The sequence below is a fragment of the Sceloporus occidentalis genome, unplaced genomic scaffold, assembly GCF_023333645.1.
Source record: "Sceloporus occidentalis isolate IW3139 unplaced genomic scaffold, rSceOcc1.0.p SCAF_201, whole genome shotgun sequence".
NCBI classification, from domain to species: Eukaryota; Metazoa; Chordata; class Lepidosauria; order Squamata; family Phrynosomatidae; genus Sceloporus; species Sceloporus occidentalis.
Genome location: NW_028317181.1, coordinates 675,082 through 690,906, shown reverse-complemented (window position 1 = coordinate 690,906; position 15,825 = coordinate 675,082). Strand labels below are relative to the sequence as shown.

The following is a 15,825-nucleotide window of genomic DNA, read 5'->3' as shown; positions in this document are numbered from 1 at the left end:
CATGGGCGGCACTCCCGGGGCGGTGCGCAGATGCGCACCTCCGACACCCCGGGAGGAGGCCGCCCGGCAGAAGGCGCAGCTCTGGTGGCCGCTGGGTGGGCTGGAAGCAGCGACCCTTGTTTCAGCCGGTCACCCTCAGGACAGCCATGTGCTGAGGGCAGGGGGTCTCCAAAGATGGGGCAGGGTCCCTGGAAGGGCATGGGGTCACTCCTCAAGGGGACATGAGGCCTGGAGGTCTTACCCTCCTCCTGCTCCTCTTCCCAGAACTTTTCATGAGCATTGAGTTAAATATGTGCATTGAGTTAAATAAAACATCTCTAATTTGAACGCTGCTATTTCCTTACAAAATGTTCAAATAACAACAACAACAACAACAACAATAATTTATATGCCACCTCTCCCATGGGATTGAGGCATCTTACAGTAACAAAAAATACAATATAAAATACAGCAAATAATAATAATAATAATAATAATATTTATTTATATCCCGGTGCAGTTTGGGTGGTCTTCATCATGGTCTGTATCCATGGAAGGCCATGGAAGACCAGGGGGATTATTCAGGGAAGGCCTGTCGGAAGAGAATATATGAATAAGAGAATATGAATGTGTGTGAATGAATGTGCAAATGAAAACAAACTAAACAGACTATTTTTATTCAGACACTCTCTCAGGTCCTGTAAATCCAGGCCTCTTTGGCCTGTTGGGGATGCTTTGATGGAGAGTTCCTGCATGGCAGAAGAAAGGGGTTGGACTGGATCAGGGCCTTCTTGGGGTCTCTTCCAACTGACTCTATGATTCTATGACCTCTTTGGTTGAGTCCATCCATCTGGCATCTGGCCTTCCTCTCTGTATAATCCTTCCATCTTAGGATCATAGAGTTGGAAGAGACCGCAAGGGCCATCCAGTCCAACCCCATTCTGCCATGCATCTTCCCAGCGTTACTGCCTTTTCTAGTGAGTCCTTCCTTCTTATGGATGCGGCCAAAGTACAGCAGCTGCAGTTCGTTCATCCTGGTTCCCAGGAAGACCTCTGGCTTGACCTCTAGTCCAAGGGCTGTCCATGGGATCCTCAGCGTGTCTTAGACCATGGATGTCCCTTCCTCCTGTCTTCACCCCTCTTTCTTCCAGGTCTCATCCCGTTTTCAAGGGTCTAATCCTCAATCCTGTGGGAGAGGCCGGGTAAAAATGAAGTTTCTATTCCATTCTATTTTATTCTTTCTGCACAATATTTTCTGCATAAACATTGAACCTGTGGAGTAGTGATGCTCTGCATCCTTATTTACCCCTTCAACAGTTGAAAGCCATCCTATTTCTCCATGTTCTGGTCTAACAGTTTTTGACTGCTGCTAATGTGTTTTTTAAAGCAACAAAAAGCTGAATTTTAAATAGTTAAAACAGGCAAGAACCTGCTTTTCCAACCCTAGAGAAAGCATTGGGGATTCTCCTTCCTGAAACTGCTCCAAAGGCCCCAGGTGAGGCGGCTTCTGTGCCAACCTCAGCAGGAGAGCGTTTTCTGTGCCAAGGTGACTCAGTGCGTGTCCTTCCCAAATCCCGGCTTATCAAGGCTTCCCATCATCCCTGGCATTGGCACCTGCCTCGCTTGGCAGAGAGGAGGGGAGACTGGGCACATTAATTATAGCCCTTTGGTGGGCATCGCCTTTTCCCAGCTTTCTACCTGGCACTGGCTGCAAGGCAGCAGGACCTCGCATCACCTCTTTTTCGTGTGGGAGATCAAACCACAATGCCCAAAAGCCATTGGAAGCAGCAACGCTGGCCTTTCATCTACTCCCAGGCCTAAAAAAACCCATTGGGGCGGATGGAAGATCCCCTTTGATAGAGGGAGATACTGCAGAAAGGGTAGGAACCTTGGATTTGCTCAGCAGGGAAGAGAATCATAGAATCATAGAGTTGGAAGAGACCCCAAGAAGGGTCCTGATCCAGTCCAGCCCCCTTCTTCTGCCATGCAGGAACTCTCCATCACAGCATCCCCAGTGACAGATGGCCATCCAGACTCTGCTTAAAGACCTCAAAGTAAGGAGACTCCACCAGACTCCATTGAGGGAGTGTGTGCCACTGTTGAACAGCCTTTACTGTCAGGAAGTTCCTCCTAACGTTGAGCTGGAATCTCTTTCTTTCTGCAGCTTGCATCCATTGTTCTGAGTCCTATTTTCTAGAGCAGCAGAAAACAAGCTTGTTCCATTCTCAATGCATGTTGAATTTCATTTTGTTAGCTTTGGCCCAGCTTTTTAGTCTATTCAGGTCATTTTGAATCTTGATCCTGTCCTCTGGAGTATTAGCTATTCCTCCTAATTTGGTGTCATCTGCAAATTTGATAAGTATGCTCCCAGTTCTGTCATCCAAGACATTGATAAAGATGTTGAATAGCAAATTGGGCCCAGGAGAGAGCCCCACTGGACACCCCACTGGTCACTTCTCTCCAGGATGAAGAAGAGGAGCCATGGCTGAGCACCCTTTGGCTTAGTTGCCTTGTCTAGCCCACATTTTACAAGCTTGTTTGCAAGAATGTCATTGGGATCCTTTTCAAAGGCATTACTGAAGTCAAGATATACTTGATAAACTGAAATCAAGTATATCATTGATATATTGAAGTCAAAATATTCAGGGAGGGAAATGAATCATGGAATCATCTGGGAAGAGAGCCCTAGAGCCATCCAGCCCAGCTCCGTCTTCTGCCATGCAGGAATGCCCTGTCCAAACCCTCCTCCCTGGGAGAGATGGCCACCCAGCCTCTGTTTGGAAACAGCCTCCAAAGAAGGAGACTCCATCCCTCTCGGCTTCCATCATCAAACATCTCTTCCTCTCAGAAAGTTCTTCCTAACATTGGGGTGGGATCTCTTTTCCTGCAGCTTGCACCCATTGCTCCATGGCTGCCAACTGACCAGGAGACCCACAATCCCATGCGCCAACCACTTCTGACTATCCTTTGGGGAAGATGTGGCCATACTGGACAGTACTGTCTCTCCAGTGCTCCCAAAATGGACAATGATAGTGGGTCTCCTGGTCAGGATGACACCATGACACTTCCTTCTTGAGCAGAGATGCCCCACAATCCTCAGATTGCCCTGGGCTGGACCCATGGCTACCTCCCTGGTGGAGGAGGCTTCTCCAAGCCCCACTGTCCTCTGCCTCTCAGGTTCAGCAGCTTCTGGCCGGAGCCTCCTTGGCCAGGTCTGTCCATCTGGCCTGTGGCCTGGCCCTCCTTCTCTTTTCCTGGCATTGTTGTCTTTTCTAGTGAGTCTATCCTTTTCATGGATGTGCCAAAGGAGAACAGCCGCAGCTTGGTCATCCTGGCTTGTGTCCGAGGAGCCCTTTGTCCGTCTTCCGGGTCATAGATGGCCTCCTCAGCCATCTTCTCCAGAACTGCATCTCCAATGAACTGGTTGTTTTCTTTTCTGCTTTTTCCACCGTCCAGCTCTTGCATCCGCACATAGCAATGATGAGGAAGACGATGGCTTGCCCAGTTCTGACTTTGGGGCTCCACTGTCTGCCTTTGCACTTGAGGATCTCTAGTTCTGCCATGGCTGCCCTTCCCACTCCTAGTCGTCTTCTGCTTCTTCTCCTCTCTTGACTGCACTTTCCATTCTGATCAACGTTTGATCCAAGGAAGGGGAACCCTTTTACTATTAAAAGTTACGTAAATCATTTGTGGTCATTATTTTTGTTCTCCAGGCCGGGCATGTATTGGTCACTCCACTGTGGGAAAGGCTTGTGGGAGTGATAGGCATAAATGTACCATTTCATAAGAGTTTATCACAAGGGAGGTGAAGTGCCTAAATCCCTTGCAAAAAAAAAAAAAAGGGGGGGGGGGTGATTTAAAGCTTGGAAAAGCAGAAAAGCAAAAGTGGGATTGCTCTCACACTCACAAGGGACACTGAGCATTAGCACAAAAATAAACTGCAAAGAAAGTGGACTTTTGGGAGAATCCGTTGATGCTCAATGCCCGCGGCGTCATGTGAAAACGATGCCGCTTTTGCCGGATTTCTCTATTTTAAATCCCGTTTCTGCATGGGAAAACCCCCGTGCGATAATAAACTCCAAACAGTAGACCATTTAGTCCAGTTCTTTTGCTCTTTTTATGGTACCTTTACATCTATCACTCACACAAACCCTTTTTACTGTGTGGTGACCAATACATCCCAGGGCTGGGGGACTGAGGAGCCACCGGTCAAAAACCGCCAGGGTCCGAGTCATATAGGCGGCATTCTTGGCCGCTGGCCACCATCAGCCTCCCTGCCTCCCTTCTGCAACCTGCAAATAGCTCCCGGCAGGCGGCCAAACGTAGCTGCAGGCGGCATGGAGGACCACAAGCCTGGTCTATGGAGCCTCCTTACAGCGAAAGAGACCCTGAGCCCACCCAGCCTTCATTGGTCTGCCTTGACTCTTTCTGAAGCCTGTTTGCCGGGGACGATGGGAACTCCCTGCGGCTGCTGCCTGGAAATGGCCAAGTGAACTGGGCGAGATTTTTGCCCGCATAACAAAGCCTTCCTCTGCGCATCAACAGCCCAAATGAAAGGCCTTCAGGAGACCTTGTTATTGACAGCCCTGCTCAGGTTTTGCAAACTTTCTTGATGGATCCAGTCCACCTGTATTGCCGTCTTCTCAGCACTTTGACGCTTTATTGTCTTTTCAAGGGAAACTCACATGGAGGATGTGGGAGCCATAGGGTCTTCCCACTCATGTTCCTCAGCCACCAATGTAAACAGGAAAGCTGTGTTTGATCCTAGAGATCCCAGAATCATAAAATCCTAGAGTTGGAAGAGACCCCAAGAAGGGCTCCATCCTCAATATGACATCCTTTCATGTAGTTAAACATGACTATCATGTCCCATCTTAACCTTCTCTTCACCAGGCTGAAGATCCCCAGCTCCCCAAGTCTCTCCTCATAGGGCTTCATGGTTTCCAGACCTTCACCATTTTAGTTGCCCTCCTTTGGACACATGGCTCCAGTTTCTCAATGTCCTTTTTGAATTGTGTGCCCAGAACTGGACACAATATTCCAGGTGGGGCCTGACCAGAGTAGAATATAGTGGGACTATGACTTCCCTTGATCTAGACACTATTCTTCTATTGATGCAGCCTAGAATCGCATTGGCCTTTTTAGCTGCTGCATCACACTGTTGACTCATGTTCAATTTGTGGTCTACTTGGACTCCTAGATCCCTTTCACAGACATAAATCTCCTTAAGCCAGGTGTGCCCCATTTATATCTGTGCATTTCATTTTCCTACCTTACATTTCTCCCTGTTGAACTTTATTTTGTTAGCTTTGCCCCAGGTTTCTAATCTATTCAGGTCATTTTGAATTTTGAACCTCTCCTCTGCGGTAATTAGCTACTCCTCCTAATTTGGTGACATCTGCAAATTTGATAAAGGTGACCATGAGAGAGGAATTTAAATATCTCCCTGGCCAGTGTCCCTGGAGCCCCTGTCATTTCATACATCCCAGCCTTGCCTCTCCTTCCTTGCTCTTTTCAAAGCTAAAACTCCCAAGCGCCTCAAGGATTTTCTCCCAAGGAATGGCTCCAGACCCAGAGTTATTTTGGGTTGCTGCATGTGCCATGTTTATGGAGCCCCGCAATGTCCTTTCCTGGGACAGAGTGGCCATAATGGGTTCTGGTCCTGCTTTCATCAGCCGATCCTGGTGTGCAAAAAAAGGTGCAAAGGAAGTTCTTGCACAAGAGGCTCGCTGGTTGGAGCAGGTTTCCTCCTCTGTGGGTTTCAAAGGGTGTGTGCTGCTCCTGATCCTTAAAGGCAGCAGCCGGGAGCATCATGCCGAAGGCCACTCCTGCCTTGGGTTCGGGTCCTGTGCAGCACTCCTCCAGAGTGAGTGACAGCTGTCAAGTTTAATGGGAAGGAAAATCTCGTCAGATGACCACCATGCCCTGCTCAGCAAAGGGAAGGAGGACGAAATGGTAAGCGGCGGCAGCCAGTTCACTCACAGGAAACCTCTTCCCAGAGGAGGGAACTTTCCAGGTATTTCTATACATCCACCTTGTTGTTGATGATGTTGTTGTTGTTGTGTGCCTTCAAGTCATTTCTGGCTTATGGTGACCCTGTCATGGGGTTTTCTTGGCCAGCGTCTTCAGAAGGGGTTTGCCATTGCCATCCATTGAGGCTGAGAGAGTCTGACTTGCCTAAAGTCACCCATTGGGTTTGCATGGCTGAGCTGGAATTTGAACCCTGGCCTTCAGAGCCCTAGTCCAAATGCTCAAACCACTACGCCACTCTGTCTCTGCCTTGCTTTTCTATTTGAAATGACCAAATCTGCCTTATTGGTCTCTGCTTAGGACCCCTTGGGGCTGGAATGAGTTTATTCTCCAATTAGAAATGATCCCTGTTTTTCTGCCTGGTTTAAAATTTACGGGCAAATCTTGTATTGGTCTCTGACCATAATGAATTTCATTCAATGGGCAAATATTTTGTTGGCCTCTTGCCTCTTGCCTTCTGCTCTTCTTCAAGGGGTTTTTGGTGGACGGACGGATGGACGGCTGCTGGTGCTACATGTCTTTTGCAAAAGGAAGAGCTGAACTCGGGGCAGATGCTTCCCAACGACTCTCCAAAATCTCCCAGGAGCCTCCAGGGCCGGCCATTTTGTCCTCTTTCTGGACCACCTGCCTTTGGAGTGTGTTTGGGACTCTCCATGGAGGCTGTTTGGGTGCAAAACCATCATCGATGGTCCCTCGGTTTGGGGGAAAACAAACTGAATCTTAAGACAGAGAAGAGAAAGTGTTTCTGGTCGGCTGGAAGGTGAATCAGGGAATAGGGAACACAGACTGGAAACTATTTGGTTTAGAGATGATAAAACCTGAATTCGAATTACAATTGTCTTTCAACGATGCTAACCTAATAGCTAAAATGTACAAGTTATTATTAAGGATGGATATGGAAGATGAGCAAGTAAAAGAACATCCTGTATATACTCGACCGTAAGTCGACGTCACGTATAAGTCGAGGGCAAGTTTTGGGGTCACAATTAAGGATTTTGCTATGACCTGTGGATGTTGAAGGTTAAACTTTAGGTGCATATAGCAAAGGACCTAAAGGATTTAGCAAAGGAAAACAATGTCAAGGAACTTATAAAATGCCAGTAGACATAACTCTTTGTGTTTACTCTTAAGGCTGGATAGATGAGAGAGTAGAGGAGGGTCAGTGCTTCATATATCTATTATACTCTTGTTTTTCACCAGGTGATGGTTCCTTCTTATATATAAGACTTAAGATAATGAATAAATTAAATTAGAGTTAAAATAATAAATAAGATACAGTATTTACATGAACTTTTGGGGTCAATTTTTTAACCTACATTTCTAGATGTATCTGGGCACAGAACCTTGGCCGTAATACTTGGATGGGCCAATGGGAAAGGATGTGGAAAGAAGAGTTGGCGTTTATTTTGGTTTATGACTTATACGATGATATACTCCTGGCATTTAACTCCAGAAAAGATTCTAGGCATTTGTAAAGGCACAAACTCTGGCAGTTTGGAGAGCAGTGATTGCAAGAGAGATTGGAAGTGGCTCATGGTTGTTTCTCCTGCCCAGCGCTTTGCCTTTGCCTTCTGGCACCAGTTGAAGATGCAGGATTGCCAAGGGAGGCCATGGCCAAATGCTCCTCTGGTCTGGTGCCTCTCTCAACAAAGCACTTGCTGACCTTGGGGCACTGGATTTTTCCTTCCTCAGGAGATATTTGGCTACAAGACCCAAGGTTTCCGGAGGGCTCTGTGCCTTTGTGGGTCCTTCTTCTCCTTTGGAGGCCTCTGGCTCCTCTTCTCCTGGAAGCCGGAGTGGGACGTCTGGGCAAACTGCGCTCCCTGCGACCTGGAGGAGGCCGACACCCTTTTGCTACGGACAACGGTCAGTCATACCCTTTGGCTTCTCCACATGCATATGTCCCCAAGGGTGTTATAGCGAGGGTCATGCATGTCCCTTGCAGGACCACGGCTGCATCTACACCACAGAAATAATGCAGTTTGACACTGCCATGGCTCAATGCTATGGAATTCTGGGATCTGTAGTTCTGTGAGATGTTCAGCCTTCTCTTCCAGAGAGCTCTGCTGCCACAAGAAACTGCAAGTCCCAGGATTCCATAGGATGGAGCCATGGTGGTTAAAGCGGCGTCAGAGGGCTTTAATTCTGGAGTGCAGTTGTCTTCACGCCTCACAAGCAAGGAATCTGCTGGACCAGAGAGCAATTGGACAATTGTAGGGAGGCAGCAGAGAAGCCTGAAATCTCCTAACTGCTTTCACAAAACTTCTTTAAAATGAATGGATAGAAATTGTTCTTTGCAAAATGACAAATTTCACTTGAAGCATTAATGGCCTCTTTCCAAAGCCTTTGTGATTATGGCTGAAATTCATGGAGCCCCAAACAACCAGAAAGTGGACCGTTGTCTTTGGCTCCTATTCAAGAAACACACGATTCCTGTGACATTATGGAAGATCTGCCAGACATTTCTCCATCTCTTCTCTTTTAGGATGAGTTTAAAAAATACATGAAGAAAAAGGTGATTTGGCTTGAATTGCTGAGTCTCTTGGAGAGTGAAAAACTGGATGGTATTTTTGACGGAGATCGGGAATCTGTCATAAGCCGAGCCATTGCAAGGCCTGGCCTGAAGGTAAGCTTCTCCAGGTTTATTCGTTTCATCACAGATTGAAATGGAGGGCAGTGGATCGGCCAGAGGTCAGAGCTGGATGAGGTCAAGCGGTCATCCCCCTGGAAAAGCCTAAATTCCTCAGGATCCCACTTTTCTTGGCTTGGGCAAATCTCCCAGGTTCAAGGTCCTGAGTGGAAACTTTTGGGAGCCTGCATCATGGAGAACAGTCTCAATCTGCACCAAACCTACCTGGCTTGAAAGGAAACAGGAGGGTGACTGATCGCCAAAACTGAGCTATAACTTTTTAAACCCCCACCATTCCTTTTTATCCAGTTTAGAAACAAAGGTAAGCACATACAAAACTGAAAACACTCCATTACAAGCCTAATGTATAAAATCAAACCCATTAGAGAGAGATTGGACTGCTGTTGTCCACAAGAGCCTTTCGTTCTCAATGGCTCTGTATAACGCTTTGCTCTTGCAGGTGAGGTGCGTCCAGGTGCAGAAAGTCCGCTACGCCTGGGACACTCTGGAAAAGGCCTTCGTCAGGGTTGGGTGAGCTTTTCGTTGCATTGGCAGGAAACTATTGCGGGGAGGGATGGAAATGGGAGAACCTTAACCTGAAATATCATTCCACCTCTCTGTGCCGACACCTTCTAGGTCCCTTGAGGACAACACCTCTTGCTACAAAGTGCACCAGAAATTTGGAGAAGGGCTGACAAGGAAACAGAGAGACGTTAGGTATGCCTTTTCTTCACTCGGAAGTGGTCAGAAAAGTGGCCAAAATGAGATCCCTGGTCCCTTTCTCTCCCTGGGAACAAAAATGTTAGGCAGTCTTTGATAAATGACTTTTTGGATGTATTTTCCTCCAAATGTGATGGCGATGCCCAGGGTTTAAAATATTCTGATAAGGAGCAAGACTGAGATGGGGCCCACCTGAAAAATGGAGTTTTGGTGGCGATTTTGCAAAGAAGAGACCATGAAGAGGCCAAGGTCCGTTGTTCTGAGCTGGCTTTGTGGTCTCTTTGCAACCCAACTGGTTATAGAGTACCATCATAATCATAGAATCATAGAATTGTAGAGTTGGAAGAGACCACTAGGGCCATCCAGTCCAACCCCTTTCTTCTGCCATGCAGGAAATCCAAATCAAAGCATCCCTGACAGATGGCCATCCAGCCTCTGTTTAAAGATCTCCAAGGAAGGAGACTCTATCACCCTCCGAGGAGGGAGTGCATTCCACTGTCGAACAGCCCTTACTGTCAGGAAGTTCCTCCTAATGTTCAGGTGGAATCTCTTTTCCTGTAGCTTGCATCCATTGTTCCGGGTCCTGTTTTCTGGAGCAGCAGAAAACAAGCTTGCTCCCTCTTCAACATGACATCCTTTCAAATACTTAAACAGAGCTATCATCATATCACCTCTTAACCTTCTTTTCTCCAGGCTAAACATCCCCAGCTCCCTAAGTCGTTCCTCATAGGACATGGTCTCCAGACCCTTCACCATTTTAGTCGCCCTCCTTTGGACACATGGCTCCAGTTTCTCAATGTCCTTTTTGAATTGTGGCGCCCAGAACTGGACACAATATTCTAGGTGGGGCCTGACCAAAGCAGAATACAGTGGCACTATTACTTCTCTTGATCTAGACACTATACTTCTATTGATGCAGCCTAAAATAGCATTGGCCTTTTTAGCTGCCGCATCACACTGTTCACTCATGTTCAACTTGTGGTCTACTTGGACTCCTAGATCCCTTTCACACGTAGTTTCATTCAGCCAGGTGTCACCCATCCTATATCTGTGCATTTTATTTTTCCGCCCTAAGTGCAGTACCTTACATTTCTTTGTGTTGAAGTTCATTTTGTTAGCTTTGGCCCAGCTTTCTAGTCTATTCAGGTCATTTTGAATCTTGATCCTGTCCTCTGGGGTATTAGCTATTCCCCCTAATTTGGTGTCATCTGCAAATTTGATAAGTATGCTCCCAATTCTGTCATCCAGGTCATTGATAAAGATGTTGAATAGCACTGGGCCCAGGACAGAGCCCTGTGGGACCCCACTGGTCACTTCTCTCCAGGATGAAAAAGAGCCATTGTTGAGCATCCTTTGGGTTCGGCCGGTCAACCAATTACAGATCCATTTAACAGTTCCTTTGTCTAGCCCACATTTTACAAGCTTGTTTGCAAGAATGTCATGGGAAACCTTGTCAAAGGCCTTACTGAAATCCAGATATACTATATCCACAGCATTCCCTTCATCTAATAAGCTGGTCATTTTATCAAAGAAAGAGATTAGGTTTGTCTGGCATGACTTGCTTCTCCGAAACCCATGTTGACTTTTTGTGATGATGGCATTGCCTTCTAGATGTTCACAGACTCTCTGTTTAATGATCTGCTCCAGAATCTTTCCTAGAACTGATGTCAGACTAACTGGACGATAATTGTTGGGATCCTCTTTTTTTCCCTTTTTGAAGATGGGGACAACGTTTGCCCTCCTCCAGTCGGCTGGGATCTCTCCTGTTCTCCAGGAGTTTTCAAAGATGATTGCCAATGGCTCCGATATTACTTTTGCCAGTTCTTTTAATACTCTTGGATGGAGTTCATCTGGTCCCGGAGACTTAAATTCATTTAGATTAATAAGGTGTTCCTCTACTATCTCTTTACTTATTCTGTGCTGAAATTCCCCTATTCTGTCCTCTGCTCCATTATCCTCAGGTTGAGCACCCTTTGCCTTTTCTGAGAAGACTGAGGCAAAGAAGGTCTTGAGTAATTCTGCCTTTTCTCTATCTCCTGTTAGCATTTTGCCATCTTCTCCACGCAGTGGCCCTACCGTTTCCTTCTTCTTCCTCTTGCTGCGGACATATCCAAAAAAGCCCTTTTTATTGTTCTTAACCTCTCTAGCAAGCCTGAGTTCATTCTGCGCTTTAGCTTTTCTGACTTTATCCCACAAATGCCTGCTATTTCTTTGAATTCCTTTTTCGTGATTTCCCCCTTTTTCCATTTCTTATACATCTTCCGTTTCAAACTCATCTCGGTTGAAAGTTCCTTAGTCATCCATCCTGGTTTCTTGAGACGCCTCCCGTTTTTCTTTCTCACTGGAACTGTTTGAAACTGTGCCTTCAGTATCTCTCTTTTGAGAAAGTCCCATCCATCCTGAACTCCTTTATCTTTTAGTATTTCTGACCATGGAATCGCCCTCAATACTTCTCTAAGTTTACTGAAATTCGCTCTCCTAAAGTCTAGGATGCGTGTCTGACTCTGCCTGGCTTCTCCTTTCCACTGTATTACAAACTCCAGGAGTTTGTAATCCCTCTATCATTTCACTGCTGTGTAGGCAACCAAATTGCTTCTTCTGCATTGATATTGACTCTTTCCATCTCTTTCCATTAGGAAGCTGGTTTGTGGACCCAACACCATGGATGTCGAAGTCCGTCCGGTCTGGAAACTGCTTCTCAAAGAGGTAGCCAAATCCTCATCCTTTTCCAGGAGAGTTTCATATTGAAGGCATTAGTCCAAGCCTCTCTCAGAATGTGTCTTCTGCAATGTAGAAATAATGCAACTTATCACCACCTAAAGTCTTGTTGCTCTATCTCCCATGGAACCCTGGGATCTGTAGTTTTACAAGGCCTTTAGCCTTCTCTGCCAAGGAGGGATGGTGCCTCACCAAATGACAAATCCCAGGTGTCTGTAGGATGGAGCTATGGCAGCTCAAGTGAGGTCAAAGTACATTATTTCTGCAGTGTATATGCAGCCTTAGTCCCATATTCAGTTCTGCAAATTTTGATCCATTCTGTTCAAAACCAAACTGAAACTCAAATTCTGTGTTTGCACAATGCAGCACAGTGCCATTTGTGTGGCTTTGAAGCCTTGACTCCAGCAGGCGGTGTGGACCTGCCAGCTGGACAGATGGCACAGCAGCTGAGGGTGCGCTGACCCCTGGCTGGCCGGCCAACCCCCAAGGCCTTCTCCTGACTGCCTGGGCGGCTTCTGGGTTTAGAGGGCCAGGAATATGGGTGGCTTGGCCACCACAGTCTCTGGCTCAGCCCTTTAGGGGTGCGGAGTAAGGCTTTAGGGATGTCCGTCCATCCCTCTTACTCTGAAATTCACAGGAAGTGCAACGGAGGGGTGGAGCCCCTGGACTCGGATTGAGAGAAGGGTCTGGAAACCCCCAAGCCCTATGAGGAGAGACTGAGGGAGATGCTGGGTATGTTTGGCCTGGAGAAGAGAAAGTTAAGAGGTGATATGATAGCCCTGTTTAAATATTTGAAGGGATGTCATATTGAGGAGGGATCAAGCTTGTTTTCTGCTGTTCCAGAGACTAGGATCCAATGGAGCAATGGATGCAAGCTGCAGGAAAAGAGATTCCACCTCAGCATTAGGAGGAACTTCCTGACAGTAAGGGCTGTTTGACAGTGGAACAAACTCCCTCTCCTTCCTTGGAGGTCTTTAAACAGAGGCTGGATGGCCATCTGTCGGGGATGCCTTGATTTGGATTTCCTGCATGGCAGAATGGGGTTGGACTGGATGGCCCTTGCAGTCTCTTCCACCTCTATGATTCTATGATTCTATGATGCCCCCGAGATTAGCCCATGAAGCAATGGATGGAAGCTCCAGCAAAAGAGATTCCACCTTAACTTTAAGAGGAACTTCCTGACAGTAAGGGCTGTTCAACAGTGGAGTATGCTGCCTTGGAGTCTCTTTCTTCGGAGGTCTTTAAGTAAAGGCTGGATGGCCATCTGTCAGTGGAGATGCTTTGATTGAGAATTCCTGCAGGGCAAAAGAAGGGGGTTGGACTGTAACAGGAAAAAGAGATACGTTGTTGAAACAGATCTATGATAGGAAGGAAAGCAGTTCATAAGGTGTGAGAGAATTTTAGTGACGTTAGAGTATAAGGATGGGTAGGGTTTGTTTTAGGCAGATTAGGTAGGCAGAAAAGAGAGAGATAGATTTAGAAAGGTTAGAGTAAGCATAGAAGGGTAGGGAAGCTGTGAAGGGCTTGAGAGGCAGAGTCGAAGGAATAGGAAGAAAGTATGGGGATAAGAGAGGAGGAGAGGAGTGGCTGAAGAGGGTCAAGATTGTGAGAAAGAGGAGGAGGAGAAGGATGGTTAATGGAAGGATGAAAAGAATGGGAGGAGTGTGAGAGGAAGAGAGGAAGAAGTGATGAAGGAGGAAGGAAGGGAGACTGGGATGATAAGAGTGATATGTGATGGCTCATGTTTATGTGAAGTAATAAGTTTGGAATAACAATAAAACATCAAGAAGGGGGTTGGAGTCTCTTCCAACTCTATGATTCTGTGCAAAGGTCCCAGGGAAGGAGCCTGGGGTGTGCTGTGCTGACCTTCTGTGGCCTCCTCTTCTGGCAGATCGTGAACCCCTTCTACCTCTTCCAAGACTTCACCCTGATCCTCTGGCTGGCCCAAGGCTACCTCGAGTATTCCATTGCCATCATCGTCCTGACTGGCCTCTCCATCGGCCTCACCGTCTACGACCTCCGACAGGTATGCCGGACCTCCCTCTGCAGGAAGAGAGGATGATGGGGAGGCAGATGACGATGATGACTACAATATCTATTTATATCCCCCCCCCCCATCTGAGACTCAGAGCAGCTTACAATTTAAGATACCAGGGCAATTAAAAGCCTACAAAAATGATGCATCAATGAGATAACTCTTGCCATGCATCTTTCCGCTTCATTTAGAGCAGCCTTAATCCTGCATCGACCGAAGCATGGCTCTATCGGGAGGCGGCCTCCCTCTGTGACTCAGGGTGCATCTACACTGTAGAAATAACATGGTTTGATACTGCTTTAAGTGCTGTAGTGCCTTCCTATGGAATCCTGGGATTCTGTAGTTTTGCATGCCTCTAGCCTTCCTTGCCAAAGAGTGCTGGCGCCTCAGTAAACTACACTGAGTCGCTTGCTGTCTTCCAACTCTATGATTCTATGGTTCTACACATCCCAGTATTGCATAGGATGGACCTGTGGCAGTTAAAGTGACATCCAGTTATTTCATCAGTTTAGATAGACTGACCCTACTTAAGGTGACCAGACACCCTCCTTTTCCAGGATGGGTCCTACATTTCAACCTTCTTTCCAGGAGGAATTCCAAAATGTCCTCCAGTACACATTTATATTTCTATGAGTGCTTTTAGCTTTTGTTTGGTAATGCCCTCCTTGTCCTACATTTTGCAGTACCTTGCATTTAGGACACCTGGCCACCCTGACCCCAGTCCAAGCAGGACGTCTTGCTTGGTGGTTTGTGGCTGCTCCATGCTTGGGAGAATGTCCTCTGCACATGCTCAGGGGCTCCCTCTCTCTCCCCTGTTATTACCTCTGAAGCCCCAGGGCTGGAGTTGAAGGAAGGGCTCCCCATAGCCTTTCCTCAAGGGGCCTTTGGAGCCCATCCTCTTGTCTCTCAATGGGGTGGGAAGGAACTGGGGAACAGCCTCCTGTTGAGCCAGGCCCTTTTCTCTTTTCATTAGTTTTGAAAAGTGCCACCGGACAGCATTGCTCTCTTGCAGCAGCAAAGGTACCAAATCCATGCATCCATGGGGTCTGAATTTCTGCCCCCATATCTTGCCCATCTTGCCCACTTGCTTGGGAAAACCACCTTTGGGAGTCGAGGCTCTGGTCAAGCATGTCACCATTTCGCCTTCTGTTTCCCACAGCAATCGGTCAAGCTGCACAACCTGGTGAAGGAGTACAACAAGGTCCGCGTCGTGGTCTTAACAAAAGATGAAGGTGCGGATTACAAGCCTACTGGAAGCCCATCAAGTGCTTACTTGCATCTGTAATTTCCTCCCAACTGATGATTTCAAGGGATAGATCGTGTTTCTGGAGATGGTCCCTCTTTCACATATGCACTCCAAGCTGAAGGATAATGATGGCGAGGTGTTTGAGGCCAAGCTCAAAGGAGCCAGAGGGCCTCCAAGAACCCATTTCCTTGATTGATTTCCTCCCCCTGCCTCAGGTAGCCATACGTCGGAGTCCTGCCACTTGGTCCCTGGAGACGTCCTGCTCTTGGAAGGCCAGAAGCTCTCCCTGCCCTGCGATGCCATCCTCATTGATGGAGGCTGCGTGGTGGACGAGGGCATGCTCACAGGTGGGAAGAAGCTGTGGTTGTCCCCTATGTGCCCTTGGCTTGGGCTTCCTTCCTACAAGGAGCAAGTCAGCCCTTCTTCCTTTCCGCTCCCTTTTGGAGAGTTGAAACAGTTCTTTGGAAC

At 47.3% G+C, this 15,825-nt stretch overlaps 2 protein-coding genes across 2 annotated transcripts in view; one reads left to right on the top strand and one right to left on the bottom strand.

The window, feature by feature from the left end:
• Nucleotides 1–15,825, bottom strand: part of LOC149278109 (uncharacterized) — a 705,984-nt gene that overhangs the window by 575,038 nt on the left and 115,121 nt on the right. The window lies entirely within an intron of this gene.
• LOC149278112 (putative cation-transporting ATPase 13A5) overlaps nt 5,869–15,825 on the top strand; it is a 37,401-nt gene continuing 27,444 nt past the window's right edge. Inside the window, exons 1-9 of the mRNA XM_089502378.1 lie at nt 5,869–5,934; nt 7,702–7,875; nt 8,495–8,635; nt 9,099–9,169; nt 9,275–9,355; nt 11,995–12,064; nt 13,968–14,102; nt 15,271–15,343; nt 15,573–15,704. Of these exons, the coding sequence (XP_089358504.1) occupies nt 5,869–5,934; nt 7,702–7,875; nt 8,495–8,635; nt 9,099–9,169; nt 9,275–9,355; nt 11,995–12,064; nt 13,968–14,102; nt 15,271–15,343; nt 15,573–15,704 (943 nt within the window). The remainder of the gene's footprint in view (nt 5,935–7,701; nt 7,876–8,494; nt 8,636–9,098; nt 9,170–9,274; nt 9,356–11,994; nt 12,065–13,967; nt 14,103–15,270; nt 15,344–15,572; nt 15,705–15,825) is intronic.